The 23,318-nt window shown below is 36.9% G+C and overlaps 1 protein-coding gene across 2 annotated transcripts in view; it reads right to left on the reverse strand.

The window, feature by feature from the left end:
- The window catches only part of KLHDC10 (kelch domain containing 10), a 61,853-nt gene that overhangs the window by 31,067 nt on the left and 7,468 nt on the right, over nucleotides 1-23,318 (reverse strand). The window contains exon 2 of one of the 2 annotated variants that reach the window (XM_026010827.2): nucleotides 418-504. The exons of the other annotated variant lie outside the window; for it this stretch is intronic. Within the exon in view, the coding sequence (XP_025866612.1) occupies nucleotides 418-504 (87 nt within the window). The remainder of the gene's footprint in view (nucleotides 1-417; nucleotides 505-23,318) is intronic. 2 annotated transcript variants of the gene reach the window in all.

Consider the following 23,318-nt stretch of genomic DNA (forward strand, 5'->3'; position numbering starts at 1 on the left):
CATAAGGGTGTTTTTTGTTTTGTTTTGTTGACATAAGGGGTTTTATACAGTCAAATAAACTAATCTTTATTTCTTCCTCAGAATGGAATTTAGAAAATTCTTTCCCACACCCATGTTTTATAGATTATCCACTCAAAGTTCTTTTTCATATATTTATAGTAGAGTAATACTGATATCAGTTAGATGATTTATTTCTACCACCTAATACACATTAAGTGATTCTAACTCCCTAAAACTTGTAATTACAATTCCAACAGTGGTCAATATGAAACACAGATTTAAAATTAAGTTCTAGACTTTTCTTACTCCAATTTTAGCTGTTTAGACAATTTTTAAAAACCAGAGATTTGAGTTTAGAAAATTCAAAGTTCCCTTTAACCCATATGAAGCACAGATCTCTTGCTAGTTATCACCCACCTCTCAAAAACCTGTTAGGGATCCTTATGATGGGACAGGACTGAATGAAGCGCCTCCTAACTGGGTCCCATCGTATTTTCTTCTTACCTGTTACCACAATTATCAGCAATAAGTCAGACACATACAACACATGGCAAATAATACAGTTACTGTAGTTATAAAGACAGAAAAACAGGAAACAAAACAATACTTGAATACAGAAAGAAATGATGTAAAGTAGCATTTAACCCTGTTTTGGAAGTCAAAACAAAATTAAATTAATATATAAGCAGTGATGAAGGTATTCAACTCATCCTCAAAGAATATGAACAACATGTGCACCATTTTTCAGAATTCTGGTTCAACAGAACATGCATTCAATAATCACCAATGCCATCTTGTGGCAAAAATTCACCAGTAGCTTTACAAACAGATTAGAAATTATGACATTTTAAAAAAATCAGTGAATGTCAAAAAAGGAGCTCTGGCTAAAATTAATTTGGCACAATATGGGCTCCTGTTTTCTTCCAGGTTTGGTATTCTTTTATTAGTTATGTGGTTAAGAGGATAAAGCAATGGGCACCATTCTTTGAATATGAAATAAGCCGATTAAAATGCTATAATTAAAATGTTATGATGACAACCAAATAAAGCAAACATTTAGTATCTTGGCGCTTCCACTGGGGGAGAGAGAGAAAAAAAGGAAATTCAGCTCCATATTAATCCCAATTAAAATTTGTTTTGTTATAGTAGAAAAATATAAGGCATTATTGAACTGTTAAATGGGATAATTCTGTCTCTTCCCAAAGTTTTGATAGCTCCCAAAGATAGCTTTTACTGGCAATACAAATAACATTTGTATAGAGCTTAAAGTTCACAAAGAGCTTCCACACATATTACCTCATTTGATCCTCACAACAATCCTGTATGGATTCAAAAGTCATTTCATTAAGCATCTGCTATGCCATGAGCCCTAGGCTAGGCCCTAGGGTAGTACAAGAAGGAGATGACTCCTACCCTCAACAGCTTTTGGTCTTATGAGGAAGGCAGGTGTCTAAACAAATAACTATATTACAGTGAAGTAATTGCTGTAACAGTGGCCATAAAAACACTTTGAGGAAGATATTATCATCTTAATTTTACAAGTCAGGAAGCCAAAGGACAATTAAGTGACTTAATGCCTGACCCAGCATCCAAGCTGAGTCTGTCTGACTTTAAAACCTACCTTCTTTCCACTATACTACACCACACTTACCCTGTCTTAAGTTCCTTAGAAAGTGGGTTTGGCAATTGAAAATATATTTAGATGTTCATCAGCAAGGTCTGGTTTATTTACTGTAGTACTTTTATATAGAGATACACAAATTGTGTGTAATGAAATGGCATTACTGCTGCATATGTATTTATTATTCTGGAGAAAACAGACTCTTTGGCAAGGGGAAGAATTATTTGTTTTTGCAAAACGGTTATTTTTTAATTGTCTAAGTCTTTTAAATCAGCAATGCCCAAATGTTGGTCCGCAGACCACTGCTAGCCCTAAGGTGAAGACTGACCAGCCCCAAACAAAAAGAAAAAAATGGAAAAGGCAGTGATTTTTTTTTTTTAAGGTAAAATGTTCCATGTAAAGGCCTGTCCTTTTTTCAGAGATTAGGAATTTTTTGTTATTAAATATGCTTTATTTTATGAGATGAAGGTGCTTGGAAATAGGTAGTTGGTTTTGGTTTTATTATTCTTTCTTGGAAAAATAAAACTTACAAGCCTATGTGTAGCCCCAAAATACATTTATTTTTTAAATTACAAGTTAATGACATCCAAAAGTCTGGAGAACCACAGCTTTAAATCAATACAATTAGTGTTGATGACTCCTAAGTCCAACATTGTAAACCATACTGTCAAAGGATACATAAGATGTATAAGAAACTTCCCTTGCCCTCAAGAAGCTTATAGTCTAATTAGGGAGACAAGACAGACACATAAAACAATTAGATAGCAATACAAGACAGAATATAACAAGTGATTAGCTTAAAATTTGACATTTTTATGCATCAAAAGTGTTAAAATGTACATACCCTTTGACCCAGCTATTCCACTTCTAGGAATTTATTCCTAAAGAAACAATCACAGATGCATGGAAAGATGTATGGACAAAAATATTCACTATGATATTATTTATAATGGTAAAAAATTAGAAACACTTTTAATGTCCAATGATAGGGAGATGGTTAAGTATGCCGAGTAAACATACTTAAATACGGTCATATTCCACACACCACTAAAAAGTATATACAAGAATATTTATTAACATGAGAAAACATTCACAATATATTACAAACAAAAAATCCAAGTACAAAATTGTACCAGAGTATGACACCATATTAATAAAGAAAAAAGTGCTTGAAAAATTCATGAAAAATACAGGAAGGATATATACATCAATTTTTAATTGTGGTTATCTTTGGGTGGTTATTATGAGTGATTTTTGGATTTTTTCTCCTTAATGCTGGTCTTTATTTTCCAAGCTTTCCCATGAGTAGCATTACTTTTGGACTGGAAGAAAAATAATACCATATTATTTTATTTTTTGGACTGGAAGAAAAATAATACCATATTATTTTATTTTTTTAAACTATGCTTAAAAAAATACTGTAAAGAAACATACCAAAGTGTTAGCAGTGGTTATGATTAGGGTTGAGGGTTATCGCCTCTTTCATATTATCCAAAAATTCCATGACATATTTTATAATGGAAAAATATAAACAAATTTAGAAGAATACTAAGGGAATTACATTGAAAATTACTGAACCAAAATTATAATTTAAAAAAATCCCTTTGATGTTTTCTCAGAGCTCTGTCAAACATCTTTGGCCTGTTTCTCTGTCAACCACCAACATAAGTCTGTCATAGGTGCAAGTTAATGTTGACTCTACAGAGGTTATTAACGCAAAGTAGGCACTGACTTCAGAACCCACGTTTTCTTCCTTCACCCAAAGATCAGAAACAGACAGAAACCAGCAACATAGCAAATATATGTGTTTCCAATTGCATATAGATATATTCCTGTTCTGCAGTTTTGTTTATTGAAGTTTTTTTATATATTCAAACTGCCAATCTTCATTTGATTGCTTCTACTCTTCAAAACAAAAACAAAAAACATGTCTTCAATGATATTAATATTTAATTTTTTGCTAATGTTGATAATTTCTTAAAAGAAATCTCTATGCCCGACACAGAGCTCAAACTCATGAACCCAAGATCAAGAGTCATGGCTCTACTGACTGAGCCAGCCTGGCACTCCTATTTTTTGCTAATTTAAAATTTTTTCTACTTCCTACTAAATTTATTTCATTAATAATATGACATAAGCATTGACTGAAATATAATAGGGTGGTAGGCTGAGCACACTCCCCTTTCCCCAAAGCCTAGCAAATAACACAGAAGCCATTAAAAAAAAACTATAATCAAAAGAAAGCAAGAAATGTCTTTAGTGGACTAATGCTATGAGGAATCACTGAAACACGAAAAACATGGTCCTATACACCCAGAGTAGAGGGCTACTGCAAATGGTCAGAGCAGCCCTTACAGTAAAATAAGCCCAAAGGCAAAAAATAGCAAGAAGAACTAAAACTTAGAGAGTTTACAGATTGGGGGGGGTAGCACAGAAGTTACAAAGCAAATCAGCCTATCTCCCATTTACCTCTTTGGGTCAAGCATTATGGAATAGGGGTATTTGCTTCCAGATGGGAATAGCGGCATCAAAAAAGACAGGTAGGAACAATGAGTATAAACATTGGATCAGAGATAAGACAGAACCCTGGATGGATATTAATCCCCAGGTAGAAGAGGGGACAGATATACTAAAGAAGACTTGTAACGGGGCAGCCCTGGTGGCTTGGGAGTTTAGCGCCGCCTTCAGCCCAGGGCGTGATCCTGGAGACCTGGGATTGAGTCCCATGTCAGGCTCCCTTCATGGAGACTGCTTCTCCCTCTGCTTGTGTCTCTGTTTCTCTCTCTCTCTCTAATGAATAAATAAATAAAATCTTAAAAAAAAAGACTTGTAATGGTACACTCTATCTCACTGCACATTTCATCTCTACCCACGATCAGTGGAGACGTACTGCAATAATAGACATAACATTCACAGGAAGGCTAACAAAGACTCTCAAATAAAGATGAATGAGCACAAAACCAAGACCCAAACATGAAAAAGAGGCATGAGTGTGACAAACAGAACAACTCACACCCAAAGAAAGTTGATAGGTTAAATGGGGTAAGACCTTAGATCAATATAATTAATATCCTCAGAGATATGCAAGATAATAATACATTTATTTTAAAAAGAAATCAACTGGAACTCTTAGAAAAGAAATTTTGACCACTGAACTAAAAAACCTAACAACCGAAAAGATATAGTTAATGAGCAAACTAAATTAGTACAATGAAAGATGGAGCCAAGAAACTCAGCAGAACACAGTACAGAAGAAAAAAGAAGTAGAAAGTAGTTCACAAAGTTAAGATATAAAAGAATTAAGCAATCTCTAACAAAACTCCAACTGCCTTTTTTTCCAGAAATAGACAAGCTAATTGTAAACTTCATATGGAAATTCAAGGAAGCCAGAAAACCAAAGCAATCTTGAACTAAATTGGAAGATTCACAGTTCCTGACTTCAAAACTTACTATAAAGATACAGTACTCAAAACAGTTTCGTACTGGCATACGATGGACACATACATCAATGGAACAGAATTTAGAGTCCACAGGTAAACCCAAAAATCTATGGTCAATTGACTTTTGACAAAGGTGACAAGACTACTTAATGGGGAAGAACAGTCTTTTCAACAGATGGTCCAGATTCTACATCTACTAAAACTTTTAATTGTGAGCGTGAAATTAAGACATTTTTTAATGTACAAGGACACAAAAATTTTGTTTCCCTCAGACTTCTGGTGAAAGAATTACTCAACGATATATACCTGGAGTTTAAAAAATTAATCCAAAAACAATAACAAGGTAATAAGAAAGGAGTAAGGAGAGAAACCAGTAAGGCCTTGAAGTTAAGTGCTAATTGGGAAAAGAACAAAATACAAAAGTTTACTAATATTTATTTGTTTTAAGATTTATTTATTATTCATGAGAGAGAGAGAGAGAGGCAGAGACATAGGCAGAGAGTGAAGCAGGCTACCCTCAGGGAGCCTGATGCGGGACTCTATCCCAGACACAGGATCACGCCCTAAGCCAAAGGCAGATGCCCAACTGCTGAGCCACTCAGGTGTCCCAGTTTACTAATATTTAAAACTACAATCTCTTTAAAAAAATAAATAAATAAATAAAACTACAATCTCAGATGGTATTGAAGGAATAATTGTGAGGGTAATAAGGTTGAGAGAAGGAAAAGCAGAATGATAAAGTCTTTGCCTTGTTCAGAAGAAAGATATAGAAAGTGATTAACTCAGATATTGATAGGAAAATACAAATTCGGTATTGTGTAAAAAGTTTAAGAGAACTAGATGGCTTCATTCCAAACGTTTAAGGAAGATATAATACTTATCTTACACAATGCTTTCAGAGAACAGAGAAACTTTTTTATGAGACTAATAGAACCTTGATATCAAAATCTGATAATGATATTAAGAATAACTACAGGTCAACATCCTTTACAAACAGGCACAAAAATTCCAAATAAAATATTACCAAATAAAATCAAATTATATAAAAGGATAATACATCATGATCAAGTGAAATTTATTCCAAGAATTCTTTTTATTTAAATTCAGTTTGCCAACACATAGTATAACACCCAGTGCTCATCACATCATGTTATTCCAAGAATTTAAGGCTGATTTAACATTTAAAAAACCTGTACAACTCATCACATTAGCAGAATAAAGAGAAAAACCATATGATCATCTCAATCAATGAAGAAAGGGCACTTGGTAAAATTCAATACCCAGCAAACTGGGAAAAAAAGAAACTTATGCTCACACAAAAACCCATACATAAATGTTCACTGTAGCTTCTTCAATAATAGCCAAAATCTGGAAAACACCTTCCAATGAATGAGTGGTTTAATTGTGGTATATCCATACCATGGCATAATGTTCAATATTAATGAACTACTGATCTATGTTAACAACTTGGATGGCTCCCAAGGGAATTGTGCTGAATGAAAAAAGTCAATGTCAAAAGGTTACATATTGTAGGATTCCATTTATATAACATTCTTGAAATGACAAAATTGTAAGGATGGAAAACAGATTAGTGGTTGCCAGGGGCTTACCAGGGGAGGTGGCTGTGGCTATAAAAGGATAACATGAGGAGTCACTGCAATTAATCTGTTCTATATCTTAATTAGGTGGTCACACAAATCTACACATGTGATAGATGTACCCAGAACTCAATACAAACGTACACACAAATGAATGCACGTAAAACTAATGAAATCAGTAAGGTCAGTGGGTGGTATCAATGTCACTTCTCGGCTGTGTTACCATACATTAGAAACAAGATGTTATCATTTGGGGAAACTAGATGAAGGGTATGTGGAGCATTCTGTATTATTTCTTACAATTGCATGTGAATCTATAGTATCTTGAAGTATAAAAATTTTTTAATGAAAAAACTTGACATGGGACAGATTACCCTCAAAATGATATATCTGAAACAATTCTATTTTTAAAGATAGAACTATTTAACATGATCTGAAAATTCTTTTTTTTTTTAAGATTTATTTATTTATTCATGAGAGACACAGACTGAGAGAGAGGCAGAGACAGGCAGAGGGAGAAGCAGGCTCCTTGCAGGGAGCCTGATGCAGGACTCGATCCCGAATCCTGGGATTATGACCTGAGCCGAAGGCAGGCGCCCAACTGCTGAGCCACCCAGGCATCCCAACATGATCTAAAAATTCTGATTTAGGTGGCTATGCCACATGGTATGGTCCTATTGCTTTATAGAATTCAGTGTTGTTTCAAAAGAGAAGCAAATTAATACTTTATTCAAAATCAATGCACAGTTGTGTAGATTGCTCATTTTCCAAGCACTCCATGCCAAGGGGCTAAGTGGGGCTAAAATCCAGTCTGCACTCTACTCCCCAGTGCACCCACAGGGCTATGTTTACCCAGAAGAGACATTTTTATTTATTTATTCATTTATTTAAAGTTTTTTTTTTAATATTTAAGTAATCTCTATGCCCAATGTGGGACTTGAACTCACAACTCCAAGATTAAGAGTCACATGCTCCACCAACCAAGCCAGCCAAGTATGCCCAGAAGAGGTGTTTTTAAATAATGTGCACAATGGCACACTTTGGGCTAGTGGTGACCCACTTATTAAGTAAATCACTTTCTTTTACACTTACGAGAATTATTGAGTATCTATTCCCAGCACTTAAACACACTTATCTTTAAGTTTCTGCCTTTTGCTATTCAAAGCAAGAAGATCTGAACCCTACCTTAATTCTGTTGTGTTGGCTGAATATATAGTATTCTTTAGGAGGCTTTAGTTCTGTCTCAAATCCTTTTTGAAACAAAGTGCTATATAAATCAATACAAACTAAAGTATAGAGTGCTACATTGTACTGTGTTATGGCTTTATATATACATACATATATATAAAGAAGTGCATTCCCTTAATAACAATACCGTTCTAAGAACTCATTTAATCAGGGTGCCTGGGTGGCTCAGTTTGTTAAGCATCTGCCTTCCGGTCAGGTCATGATCCCAGGGTCCTGGAATTGAGCCTCACATCAGGCTCTCTTCTCAGCAGGGAATCTGATTCTCCCTCTCCCTTGCTGCTCCCCCTGCTTGTGCCCTCTCATGGTCTATTTCTCAAATAAATAAATAAAATCTTTAAAAAAAAAAAGAACTCACTTGATCTTCACCACAACTCTATGAGATAGGTAATACTATGATTCCCAATTACAGATTAAGTAATTTTCCCAAGGTCACTTAGCTAAGCAAATGAAAAATCTGGGATTCAAATCCATACAGTTTAGATCCAAATCACTCTTTAAACATTTTTAAAAAGATTTTATTTATTTATTCATGAGAGACACAGAGAGAGGGAGGCAGAGACATAGGCAGAGGGAGAAGCTGGCTCCATGCAGGGGGCCCAATGTGGGACTCCATCTTGGGTCTCCGGGATCACGACCTAAGCCAAAGGCAGATGCTTAACCACTGAGCCACCCAGGCGTCCTTAAACTTTTTTAAGTTTTATTTATTTAAGTAATCCCTACATTCAAAGTGGGGCCCAAACTGATGACCCTGAGATCAAGAGTCAAATGTTCTACAGACTGTGCCACCCAGGTGTCCCAGGGAGTCACAGTATTGAGGCAAAAGCACCTATATGTCCCTCAGCTATCAGATATGTTATATTACCTGTTTTAACTATACCATTTACTTATTTATTTTTTAAAACATTATTTTTCTTCTAAGGTTTTTGTTTTTTAAGATTTAATTATTCATTTTAGAGAAAGAGAAAGAGAGCGCATGCCTGAGCTGGAGGGGAAGCAGGAGAGGAAGCAGACTCCCCACTGAGCAGGGAGACCAACATAGGGTTCAATCCCAGGACCCTGGGCTCATTAACCCACTCAGCCACCCAGGTACCCCTAAGAGTTTTTAAGTTTTATTTATTTAAGTAATCTCTACACTCCACGTGGGGCTTGAATTCTGGACCCCGAGATCGAAGAGTCATACATTTTATCAACTGACGCATCTGGGTGCCCCTATTTATTTAAAACATTCTGTTTTCATCTATATTTCTGTTTATAAACCAACTCAGTTATTTTTTTTTAATTTTTTTTTTATTTATTTATGATAGTCACAGAGAGATAGAGAGAGGCAGAGACACAGGCAGAGGGAGAAGCAGGCTCCATGCACCGGGAGCCCGACGTGGGATTCGATCCCGGGTCTCCAGGATCGCGCCCTGGGCCAAAGGCAGGCGCCAAACCGCTGCGCCACCCAGGGATCCCCAACTCAGTTATTTTTGACACTAAGAGAGGAATAAATGATAAGTGAATGAAAATACTGGTTCTTGCTATCTCTGTTGCTCGACATTTCTGTTGTTCATTAAAACATGTTCATCTCCCCGGCCGCACTTCATTTTTCTATTTTTTTTTCCCTCACATTAGTCTCTTGTTTCTTCTGACTTTACTCTTTGCTGACATTTGCAGCAAAAAGTAGGCCTATCATGAATAGGCTTCTATAAAAGTGGAGTAATCATAGGACATTGAAAGATCTTTTCAAACCTTAAGATGCTCTTTGTCATTTGGTTTATGCTATTAGTTATTCAAGCATTACTTTACTGAAGAAAAATGCCTTTGGTTAAGGAGTTTTGTCTTTGGGGAAGGCAGGCAGGCACAGGAAGAGTTGTACTAGGCTCAAACTGTTCCAAAAGCTAGATGGGATATTAAAACCAGTATTCATTAAAGACTGAATGCTAAGCCATACTGCCCTTCCTTAGAAATAGTAAAAATGGGGCACCTGGGTGGCTCAGGTCATGATCCTGGGGTCCTGGGATGGAGTCCCATTTCGGGCTCTCTGCTCAGCGGGAAACCTGCTTCTCCCTCTTCCTTTGCCCCTCTCCCTGTTCATGCTTGTGTTCTCTTTCTATCTCTCAAATAAATAAATAAAATCTTTAAAAGAAAAAAAAAGGGGGGGGGTAATGCCTGGGTGGCTCAGCGGTTGAGCATCTGCCTTTGGCTCAGGGAGTGACCCAGTCTGGGGATCAAGTCCCACACATCGAGCTTCCTGTGAGGAGACTGCTTCTCCCTCTGCCTGAGTCTCTGCCTCTCTGTGTCTCTCATGGATAAATAAATAAAAACTTAAAAAAAAAAAAAAAAGGAAGGAAGGAAGGAAGGAAGGAGAAAGGAAAGAGAAAGAAAGAAAGAAAGAAAGAAAAAGAAAGAAAGAAAGAAAGAAAGAAAGAAAGAAAGAAAGAAGAAAAGAAAGAAAGAAAGAAAGAGTAAAAACAAGATAGGGCTAAAAACTTTACAGATTAAAAATTAATAAAAAAGCCTAATTCAGGGAAGCCCCGGTGGCTCAGAGGTTTAGCGCCACCTTCAGCCAGGGCATGATCCTGGAGACCTGGGATCCAGTCCCACCTTGGGTTCCCGGCACGGAGCCTGCTTCTCCCTCTGCCTGTCTCTCTCTGTCTCTCTCTTTCTCTCTGTCATGAATAAATAAAATCTTAAGAAAAAAGAAAAAGCCTAATTCATAAACCTAGATTTGTGCTAGATTAAAATATTAAATTTACCAAAAAAATCTTGGGAACACTTCTGATTTAAAATAGCACCACATTCTTAATGTTTATGAATGGCTGCCAAGACTTTGAAATAAATTTTAAAATAAAAACTTCACCCTTTTGGATCAGCTTAATCTTTTGATAGAAAGAATTAACTATAAATATACCATAAATTATATGCATACTAGATGGTCTCTAAAGCTCTAAAAATTCTACAACTCTCAATGGAATCAGAAATGCTCCAAGAGTCTTGGAAATTACCTAGAGCAATAGTTCCTGAGATGTTGGACTAGCTGGCTCATTGCAAACTTATTAAAAACAATAAAAATAAAAACAAAAACAAACGGCAAATTACCAGGTCCATCTAGGTAGGTCTGGCACATTAATTTTGGTGGGGAATCAGGTTCTATTGAGGCTAATAAAATTATTGGCTCTCTTCCCGTTTTTCCCAGAAAAATGCCTATATACTCACAATTTTATATAAGATATAATTCCCTAAAGACTAGCCACATATTCATGAATTGATGAACCTCAGGTTATGAAGTAAAAAAGAATGCAGACCCAGAATGTTATAAATATTTTCCAAAGGCTGGTTAAATGGAAGAAGGAATAGATTTATTCCATATTCTACAAGAAGACAAAACTGGCATAAAGTCATAAAATCTGCTGCTGAATTTAAGGCAAGTCTTCGTAATAATTAACAAACAATCTGACAGCCTTCCGCACAATATAATGGGCAGCCCATCAATCTAAAGGTCAAAATAAGTAGGCCTCTTTATTTATTTATTTATTTTTATTTTTTTTTAGTAGGCCTCTTTAAAATAGAGATTTAGGAGCACCTGGCTGGCTCAATCAGTAAAGCATGTGACTTCTGATCTTGGAGTCATGAGTTCAAGTCCCTAACTTATGCATAGAGTACTTTTTAAACAAAATTAAAATAGAGAGGGATCCCTGGGTGGCGCAGCGGTTTGGCGCCTGCCTTTGGCCCAGGGCGCGATCCTGGAGACCCGGGATCGAATCCCACATCAGGCTCCCAGTGCATGGAGCCTGCTTCTCCCTCTGCCTGTGTCTCTGCCTCTCTCTCTCTCTCTGTGACTATCATAAATAAATAAAAATTAAAAAAAAAAAAACAACAAAATTAAAATAGAGATTTAAAAATAAAAAGATTAAAGCTATTGTGGGAAGGATTCCCATACTAGATAGAAGATAAGGTAAAATAATTTCTAAGGTCTTTTTCAATTTTAATATTTTATGGTTCTAAAGAGTTTTAGAAGAGGGGAAAAAGTAAAAAGTTAATTTTAAAACTTTTTGGGGGGCGACCCCTGGGTAGCTCAGTGGTTGAGCATCTGCCTTTAGCTCAGGGCGTAATCCTGGAGTTCTGGGATTGAGTCCCACATTGGGCTCCCTGCATGGAGCCTGCTTCCACCTCTCTCTGTGTATGGCTCATGAATAAATAAAATAAGATAAAATATTTTTTAAAAATTTAAATTTAAATTTAAAAAATGAGCTGAAACCAATACTGAACTGTCAACTAACTAACATGTCAACTAACTGGAATTTAAATTAAATAAATAATTAATTAAAAAATAAAAATGAGTATGGCATACATCCTACAACCCTAGAAATAACTTAATCATGGAATGGCTGGGTAGCTCAGCAGTTGAGCGTCTGCCTTCAGCTCAGGTGGTGATCCCTCAGTCCCAGGATCAAGTTTCATACTGGGCTCCTTGCGAGGAGCCTGGTGTCCCTCTGCCTATGTCTCTGCCTGTGTCTCTCACGAATAAATAAATAAAATCTTAAAAAAAAAAAAAGAACTTAATCAGCTTACTTTCTAACAACTAAATATTCGAATCCTAATATACTAAAATAAAGATGTACAGTAATAATCCAGAGTCAGAGTACATGACTTGGTCTTTTCTGAGTTCTCTGGGTTTCCTAACTCTAACAGAGTATGATCTCTCTTCCTAAAAACATCCTTGAGGGAAAGAGAGAAAGACTATGTATTGGGTGAGTGTAGATACAAGAGACTAAATATAAAAAACAGATCTTTTAAATCAATACACTCTGACAATGCCTGATGAACTAAAATTTTGCAACCTCCCTCCTTTAAGGAGCACCAAAGATAGGCAGCTCTTTAGAGACACAAAACCCTCCCTATTTCTGCAAGTGAAACTAAAGAACCAAGCAGAAGGAAATTCACATATTCTAATTGTTAAATGACCATATCTAGAAATATCACTTATTACTTGATTCTGTTTCCTGATTACAATTAGAAAAGTAATCAATTTTAAAGTGAAGACACAACCGTTCTTCATGAACTCACTTTCCCTTCTCTCAGGTCATCATTTTCTGTTGGCAAGTGCGATGTGTTCAAAGAAAATACCTAGACATGACCAAGGGCAATAAAAGCTTGTGTTGGATCAAATCTGGCAAAAAAGCAATAAAATATTCATGAAATAGCAAATTTCTAATGTCTGCTACCTAATCTAAAACTGCTTTTAGAGGAACCTGCGAGGCTCAGCCAGTTGGGTGACCGACTCTTGATTTTAGCTCGTCATGATCTCAGGGTCATGATATGAATCCCCATGTCAGGCTCCATGCTGAGCGTGGAGTCTGCCTGGGATTCTCCTTCTGCTCCTCCCTGCTCAAACATACATGCACTCTCTCTCTCTCTAAAATAAATTATTTTAAAACCTGTTTTTAAAAGCTTAATAGTTAAAATCAAGTTATTTTGAAACATTGGTAACAATCCTGTTATGTAGCAAGTAGACAAGCAATAAGAAAAACTTAAATGCAAAAGTAAAAAATATCAGATATGAATACAGCCAAAGTCAACATGACTGCTAGTAGATACCCGCATGAAGCATTATATTAAAAAATAACAGCTATTCTAAAAAAACTCGGCTATTCTTTACTCAGAAATAAAAATTTCAAAAGATACCATTTCACAAGAACATTTCCATTGTAGCATTTTTTCCATAAATGCACAGTTTAAGTTTCATATTTAAAATCAAAATTGAACATAAAAAATTTTATGTAGCTTTAAAAAGTTATTTTTCTTCCCAAATGGTTTTCTCAATGTTTAGTTTTGTATATGTATGTGTATTTAAAACTAAATATGTTACTTCTTTCTAAAGTACTCAGTCTGGAGTGCACTTGAGAAATTCCATATTCCTGGAATGTCTGGGTAGCTTTGTCAGTTAAGTGGCCAACTCTTGGTTTTGGTCCAGATCGTGATCTCAGGGTCCTTGGATGGAGCCCCACATTCGGCTCCATGCTCAGTGGGGAGTCTGCTCGAGATTCTCTCCCCCTCCCCCTCCCCCTGTTCTCTATTTCTCTTGAAAATAATTTTTAAAATAAAAATAAATAAGATTGTATTAATTTATTCATGAGAGACACAGAGAGGCAGAGACATAGGCAGAGGGAGAAGCAGGCTCCCTGAGTCAGGAGACTGATGTGGGACTCAATCCCTGGACCCCAGGATCATGCCCTGAGCTGAAGGCAGGCTCTCAACCACTGAGCCACCCAGGCGTCCTGAAAATAAATAAACAAACAAATAAATAAATAAGAAGGAACGAAAAGAAAGGAAGAAATGCCATATTCCTGCATGAGGTTTGTGTGTTTGTGTGTTTTAAGGAATTTGTCTTATGTGACACCACGATGCTTGTGGTTGGCATTTTCTGATCAATTACACATCTGATTCAAATTCATTGAGTTGACAGTTTGTTGATGAAACCATATGGCAGGAGCTACTGTGGGTAAAAAGGGAAATAACTCAAAGAAAAGCACCATTCAACTCCAAAGACTATTTATCTCATTTTTTTGCGAGTCATCACACTTCTAATTTCATTACTTAGTCTTATAAACAACTCAATGCTCGGTAGTATCTTAGATAAAGCTTGGAGTAAATTCACTGACAGTATAGTGAATATGAAAAGGAAGAACATAGGTTGAATTCTAAATGCAGCAAGAAGCCACTGAAAGACTCTGATCTGAGAAACACACCCAAAATAACCATAGTTGTGCTTTAGGAAGATTAATATTGTTTCAGTATATAGAGTAGAATAGGAGAGGAAGACTAGAAAGGACAAAAACATTATTAGTATAGTACAGTTTAAGCAGTGAAGGCTATAACTGAGGAGAATAGGCAGCAAGGAACACAGCACAGGGTTACAAGCATGGACTTTAGAACCACACTGCCTGTTCCAAATCTAAGCTCTGTCCCTTGCTACTAATGGCTTTAGACAAGATTTTCACTCTGGGCCTTAGCTTCCTTCTCTAAAAAAAGGGAACATCAATAGTACTTATTCTTCACTGGGTTAGGTTTATAAAAGTTCCTGGCTAATAGTATTATTATGGGGATAAGACATAAAGACTCACAAACAAGCTGGATGGGAAACTGAGTAAAAATACAGGGATAAATACAAGTGCGAGTTTTTAATGGGGTAATTTGAAGAAAGTTTTTAAAAAGATACTAAATGGGCAAGTTGGCAATATTTATCACTAGGCAATGCAGCAATGTTTTCAAATAGTGGAAGACCAGGAGCAATCTAGGTATCTATTCAATGGATGGTATATTATTGTTCATCCATATAACACAATACTTTCAGCCGTGAAGAAGAATCAGATCAATCTAAATATGGTAACACAGAACTATTCCCAAAATACATTTTTAGTTTAAAAAAAAAAAAAGGATAGGTGCAGAAAGAATACTTTATGTTGTACTCTAATTGCTTAAAAATAAAGATAACATGCATCTATATGCATATATATGCAAACTCTATTTCTGGAAAGATACACCAGAAACACTAACAGATGATACTTCTGGGGAGAGTCTAGGCAAATAGGGATCTAGGGCAGAAGGGACACTCTGTCCCCTTTGTATACTATTTGATTTTACCATATTTATGTAGAGTTCTTTAGTTAAAAAATTCATGAAAAATATGAGGGGATAGGATGGGATGAGTTCAATAACAGGAAATCATCTTTACATATTTAGCTGAGCATAACTTTTATGTGTTCTACAAGTTTGCGCTGTATAGATAACTAGTAACAGTCTAATGATCTGAGGGTTCAAAACCACTAAAGACTTCTTTTAAAAAGGCCTTAAAAATAGTTTAGGGAGAAAAAAACAAAGTGCTTCTTAAAAAGTATAGAGGCTATTAAAAGTTAGGCTGCATTTCAACATTCTAAATTTATATGCCAGTTTGTGGTATGAAACTGAGCATTTTTTTCCATGTTCTAGTTAATAGGTCCCTAGGCCAGCCCACAAGAGCCTACTCTACCAACAATAATAACTATAGTACTGTAGTAATAGTATTACAGAGTCAACCATTTTAGAGCCTTGGACAAGGTGACCTCTGCCTCCTTCTGGAAACACTCTCTTCTCGTCTTCTGTGAAATCAAGTAGCCCTGGTTTTCCTCTTAATTTACTGACCTCCTTTGCTTGCTTCTCCTTTCCCTCTCACCTTCAAGTCACAGTCTTCTGCCCTTATTTTTCTTTAATCCTCCTTGGTGATCTCATCCAGCCCAGAGGCTTTTAAATACCATCTGTATGCTAATAATTCCAAAACTTGCATTTTGAGCCACTACCTTTCCCTTGAGTTTAATTTATATATGAAGATTGTCACCCTATATCCTCACTTGGAGGTCAAGTAGGCATCTCATGCTTAACATAATCAAAACAGAACTCTAGATTTACCCCCACAATCCTTCTCCTTCCAGTGTGTCCCATCTCATTTTATGACACCATTATCCATCCAATTACTTAAGACAAAAGCATACGAGTCATCTTGATTCCTCTCTTTCCTTCATATCTCACAATAAACTCTGTTAATGCTACTTTCAAAATATGTCTCATATTAAATCACTTCTCACCACCTATACCACTGTACTCTAGTCCGAACTGCCATCATCCTTTGAGAAGACTACAGCAAGTCTTCCAAATGGCTTTTATGCTTCACTTCTACCGATTCTCATACTCCATTCTCCATCCAGTAGGTACAAAGAGCTTTAAAAAAAATGTAAATCACTGGGCCATCTGGGTGGCTCAGTTGGTTTAGCATCTGATTCTTGATTTCAGCTCAGGTCGTGATCTCAAATTCGTGAGATGAGCCCCTTGTTGGGCTCCATGCTTAGTGGGGAGTCTACCTGAGATTCTTTCCCTCTGTCCCTCCCCTCACTTGTGCACATCCATGTGCAGTCTCTCTCAAATCAATAAACAAATCTTTAAAAGAATGTCTGTCATTGACTTAAGTTTTGCTTAGCCTAATACTGTCTAGCTCCATCCATGTTGTTGCAAATGCCAAGGTTTCATTCTTTTTGTTATGGCTGAGTAATATCTCAGTGTCGTGTGTGTGTGTGTGTGTATGCATGTGCACACACACACAGGGCACACTGGGCTATTAAGTAACTTAGGGATACACAAATACCATATGATTTCACTCATATATGGAATTTAAGAAACAAACAAGCAAAGGAGAAAAAAGAAAGAGAGGGGCAAACCAAGAACACTCTTAACTACTGAGAACAAACTGATGGTAGAGGGAGGTGGGTGGAGGGATTGGGGAGGTAAGGGTTGGAGATTAAAGAAGGCACTTGTGATGAGCACCGGGTGAGGTACAGAAGTGTTGAATCACCTGAAACTAATATTACACTGTATTTTAACTAACTAGAATGTAAATAAAAACATCTTAAAAATATAAATTACATCATATTGCTCCCCTGCTTAAAACTGTCCAGTAGGGCAGCCAGGGTGGCTCAGCAGTTTAGCACCACCTTTGGCCCCGGGGTGTGATCCTGGAGTCCCAGGATCGAGTCCCACTTCAGGCTCCTTGCATGGAGCCTGCTTCTCCCTCTGCCTGTGTCTCTGCCCCTCTCTCTCTCTGTCTCTCTCTCTCTCTCTGTCTCTCATGAATGAATAAATAAAATCTTAAAAAAAAAAACTGTCCAATAGCTCCCTTCACCATTAGAATAAAGAAAGGTCACAAGTTCAGTTTCAGACATGCTGAACTTGAGGGGGTATAAGGATGTAAGTTGAGACATCAAGAGACCAAGTATATGGCCCTCAAGAAAGATTTGGGCAGAAGAAGTTACAAAGTGGCCTTATTTATGGGCATATGGATAGAAATTGAAAACCAAGGATTTGGAAGAGAATACTTAAAATTTAAGTTGAAATAAAGAAGGGTGGCAGCATAGGATTAAGACTTGAGAACTCACGTTAAGGCCTGGGAGAAAATGAAGAGTTGACAAAGAAGACTGAGTGCGAGAGACTAGACTCACAAAAAAGAAAACTAGACCTAATATTTCGGAAGCTGAGGAAAAAGGAGGTTTTAAAATGAAGAGAAGAAGGGCACCTGGGTGGCTCAGACGGTTAAGCAGCCAACTCTTGATTTTGGCTCAGGCCATAATCTCAGGGTCGTGGGATAGAGCCCCGTGTAGAGGCCCACTCAGCAGGGAACCTGCTTCTCTCCCTCTCTCTCCTTCTCCCTCTACCCCTCCTCCCCTTGCTTGCATGCTTGTTCTCTCTAAAATAAATAAACAAAACTTTAATAAAATAAAACGAAGAGAGATCAAGTAAGATGGTGATTGAAAAACATCATTTGGTTTGACAACACATGTCATTTGTGAAATTAGCAAAACCAACTTCAAAGAGGTGATGAGGAGGTATGGCGATGAGACAGCAACTCTAGCCAATGTCTTCACAAAGCTAGCCATAAAAGGAAAAGGAGAGAGTAGAAGAGATAAAACCTAAAGCTCAAAGACTATAGGAATGACTTGATGGAGAGAAAAAGGGTGAAGACACAGGACAGAGAAATTATAATAATGTAAATTTTCTGAATAGGCAGGAAGGCATAGAACCAAGGCACAGACAGAAGAATGCTACAACTATTTCTGATAATATTCAACATAAAATATACTTGGGATAAAAAAAATATTTAGAAAAGCCATACAAAAATTATATGTGCTAAGGGCACCTGGGTGGCTCAGTTGGTTAAGTGTCTGTCTGCCTTCAGCTCAGTTCCTGCTGGTCCTGGGATCCAGCCCCACATCAGGCTCCCTCCTCAGTGGGGAATCTGCCCTCCCCTCCCAACTCATGCATACTCTCTCCCTCTAATAAATAAATAAAATCTTTTAAAGAAATTGTATGTGCTAAATTCCTTAGTTAAAAAAAAGTATTTTAGACTATGTAATGTAAAATAAGTCTCTTGCATGAATAACTGCAGATGTTGATAATTACTCAGTCAATAAACATTTACTAAAAGCCTACTAAAAGTTGGACAGCGTTCTAGTCTCTGTAGAATATGGTAAAGAAAAAACATTATTTTTGTCTTTAAGAAACCCATACTTTTTTTTTTAAATGACTTTATTTATTTATTCATGAGAGACACACACACAGAGGCAGAGACACAGACAGAGGGAGAAGCAGGCTCCATGCGGGGAGCCCGAAGTGGGACTTGATCCCAGGACCCTGGGATCACGCCCTGAGCCAAAAGCAGACGCTCGACCACGAGCCACCCAGGTACCCCAAAGAATGCACACTTAGTAAGTAGATAAGTTGAGAAACAAACAATTGCAATTCAGTATATCTAAGTACTATGACCATTCGTGTATATGTACACAAAGAACAGTGGTGGCACATAGAAGAAGTAGAAGAGCATAGGCTTTGAAGTCCAACAGACTGGTCTGAATCTGAACTCTGACATTAATTAGCTATAGAACTTTAGGCAAGTAATGTAGTTTCTCATTAAGCCTCAGTTCCTCATCAGAGAAGAGGATGCAAAAGTTACTTACCTCACAAGGTTATGAGGAGAAAGAAGTTAATGGTTGTAAAACACCTTGAACAGGGCCAGATACATTGTAACTAATCTGTACAAGTAACCATTAAAAGAGAGAATTTTATTTTTTTTTTGAAGATTTTTATTTCTTTATTCATGAGAGACACAGAGACATAGGCAGAGGGAGAAGCAGACTCCCCATGGGAAGCCTGATGCAGCACTTGATCCCAGGACCCTGGGATCACGACCTGAGCCAAAGGCAGATGCTCAACTACTGAGCCACTCAGGTAGGTGCCCCTAAAAGAAAGAATTTTAAAAAGCCGTGTAAAGTATACTTGAGTCTTAGAAGACAATTAGAATAATGGAACTCTAGAGGGAAGAAAATAAGATGTATGGAATCAGGACATGATGTGGGATTGCAGTACATTACAAGTTTGATTTTTTTTTTTTAAGATTTTATTCATTTACTCATGAGAGACACAGAGAGAGTGGTAGAGACACAGGCAGAAGGAGAAGCAGGCTCCATGCAGGGAGCCTGATGAGGGACTCGATCCCTGGACTCTGAGATCACAACTTGAGCCAAAGGCAGACACTAAACTGCTGAGCCACCCAGGCGTCCCCAGTTTGATGGTTCTTCAAAGAGTTAAGCATAATATTACCATAAGACCCCACAATTCCCCTCTGAGGTATATACCCTAAAGCAGTAAAAACAGATGCTCAAACAAGTGCATGTCTGTGTGCTTGTTTAATCTCTCTCCTTGTTCTAAGAATTTAAGTTACTAGCTACAAATACTTCTATATAGTTGAAATATAAAATGAAAACATCAAAGGTCAGCATGGAGAGGTAAAAAGGATAAAGAGAAGAACTAAGGTAAAGAGGAGAAATATGTAATTGACTAGATAAGGAATGAGCAAAAGGAAGGAATCTACTGTGACTCCCAGGTTTCTAGCTTGAGTTACTAAATTGATGAGTTAGCCATGAAGCTCAGTTGGGATAAGGAGCAAAGAAGGAAGCACAGGTTTGACAGGAAAGATGATGAAATTATTTTTGGACATGTTGAATTTAGTGTACTCTTCAGTAATTTAGGTAGTAATGTCTAATAGCTATTGGCAAACAAACTATGAAAATAGGTCTGGGCTCGAGACAGATTTAGGCACTGTTGGGAGATTAATAATATCACCCAGGGAAAATCTAAGAGTAGGAAGGGAAAACAAATAAACAAGTATTTATTCTCAGATACTAAGACTAAGGGGCAGATAAAGGAAAACTAATGAGAAGTTCAAGATCTAAAAGGATAACTAAGAGCTCTCCAGGAATAGAGACTCTGTCTAATTATGATGTATTCCTAGGCTCTAGTCCAGGAGGTAGTCAAAATAAAAATCTAGAGAAGTTGGGTAGGATGATATCTAATGGATTTAGCAATTAGGAAGTTATTACCTTAACAAGAGCACTTGAGTGGAATGAAGAAGGCAGAAGTAAGACTGCAATAGATTGAAGAGGAAAAAAAAGAAATTAAAATAAATAACAGTCTATTTTTTCTGCAAGCTTGGCTGTGAATGAAAGAAATAAAATAAGACATCAGCTAGAAGAAAATCGAAAAGGTAATTCATATAATAAATTGAGGAGAAACAGATTCTTCCTGGTGAAATAAGAGAAAATAAAAATGAGTGTTTATGAGTAAAACATTTAAATATAGAACAGTTTTAATAGAATCTCAAGTTGCTGCTAGTAATACGTAATTACTTACATAGTATTAAATAAAACATAATTCGGGGATCCCTGGGTGGCTCAGCGGCTTAGCGCCTGCCTTTGGCCCAGGGCGCGATCCTGGAGTCCCAGGATTGAGTCCTGCATCGGGCTCCCGGCATGGAGCCTGCTTCTCCCTCTCTGCCTGTGTTTCTGCCTCTTTCTTTCTCTCTATCATGAATAAATAAAATCTTTAAAAATAAAATAAATAAATATAAATAAATAAATAAATAAATAAAACATAATTCACTGATAAAGAACTAAGAGAGAAGCAAAATATCAAAATGTTGATAAAGGGCAGCCCTGGTGGCCCAGCAGTTTAGCGCCACCTTCAGCCAGGGGTGTGATCCTGGAGACGGGGGATAGAGTCCCATGTCAGGAGCCTGCTTCTCCCTCTCTGCCTCTCAATCTCTCAATTTCTCAATCAATCTCTCATGAATAAATAAATAAAATCTTTTAAAAAAATGTTGATACAGTAGTCTTTATGAGGAATTAGTATGGATGACTTTCAAGTTCTCACTCAATGTTTTTCAAATTTTAATAATGAATTTGTATTTCTTTTATTGTGGTGGTGGTAAGAAGCGGAAGACAATAAACTGTACGAAAATTAATGATTATTTCAAAGGCAGAAAAGATTTAAAAGATTCTAACTCAAAGAAGATAGACCACAGAAGGGAGGAAATATAAGCAGGCTGAAAGCAGGAAAGAAACAGAAGGAAAAGGGGCACTTGAGTGACTTAGTCAGTTAAGTGTCTGCCTTCGGCTCAGGTCATGATCCCAAGGTCCTGGGATCAAGCCCTGCATCGGGTTCCTTGCTCCATGGGGCGCCTGCTTCTCCCTCTGCCTCCCTGCTGCTCCCCCTGCTTACATGCTCGTTCTCTCTGTCAAATAAATAAATAAAATCTATTTATTTTAGAAAAAATAAAACCAACACAGATATAACATCTTCATTGCACACAGCATAAAGGAGTACAAACACTGTTGAAAACATAGTAAAAGACAAGGACAACAGGACTGAGAAAGGCAAGTAAGAATAAATGACCTCTGAAAACCATAGAACATTGTTGAAAGAATTAAAGATCTAGATAAATGAAAAACATCCCATGTTCAGGGATTAGAAGACATTACTAAGATGGTAATATCCCCCAAACTGATGTACAGATTCAATGTAAATCCCTATAAGAAGCTCTGAGTTCATACAAACTGACAGACCGGTCCTTGAATTTATATGGAATTGCTAGGGACCTAGAATAGCCAAAACAATCCTGGAAAAGAATAAAATAGGAAGAAAAACACTTTCTGATTTCAAAACTTGCTACAAAGCAACAGTATGGGAGACAGTGTGGTACTGGCACATGGACAGACATACAGATCAATAGAATAGAATCAAGAGTCCTGAAGTAATAAACCTGAATGTTTATGGTCAACTAAGTTTTGACAAGAATGTGAAGGCCATTCCATGGAGAAAGAACAGTCTTTCTAACAAATGGTGCTGGGACAATAGGGCAGACAGTTGAGATAACCCTTACCCACACCAAACATAAAAACTAATTCAAAAAGAATCAAAGACATGTAAAAGTAAAACAATAAAACTCTTAGAAAAGAAACACAGGGACAAGTTTTCATGACCTTAGATTTGGCAAGAGTTTTAGATATGATAAATTGGACTTCACCAAAATTTAAAATTTTTGTGCTTCAAACAACACAATTAAGTGAAAAGGCAACACAGAACATGAAGAACACTTGCAAATCATGTATCTTATAAAGAACTTGTATCTAGAATATGTAAAGAGTTCTTAAATTCAATAGTAAAAAGACAACTCAAAAAAAGAGCAGGGCAAACAAACAATTTGACTATCTCAATTCGTAGAGCATTTGATTCTTTTTTTTTTTTTTTTTTTTTTTGAGCATTTGATTCTTGATCAGGGTCATGAGTTCGAGCCCCACACTGGGTGGAGAGTTTACTTTTAAAAATATAGATAAAATGGGGCAGCCTGGGTGGCTCAACGGTTTAGCACTGCCTTCAGCCCAGGGTGTGATCCTGGAGACCCGGGATCAAGTATCATGTCGGGCTCCCTGCATGGAGCCTTGCTTCTCCCTCTGCCTGTGCCTCTGCCTCTGTCTATCTCTGTGTCTCTCATGAAAAAATAAATAAAATATT

The sequence above is a fragment of the Vulpes vulpes genome, chromosome 7, assembly GCF_048418805.1.
Source record: "Vulpes vulpes isolate BD-2025 chromosome 7, VulVul3, whole genome shotgun sequence".
NCBI lineage: Eukaryota > Metazoa > Chordata > Mammalia > Carnivora > Canidae > Vulpes > Vulpes vulpes.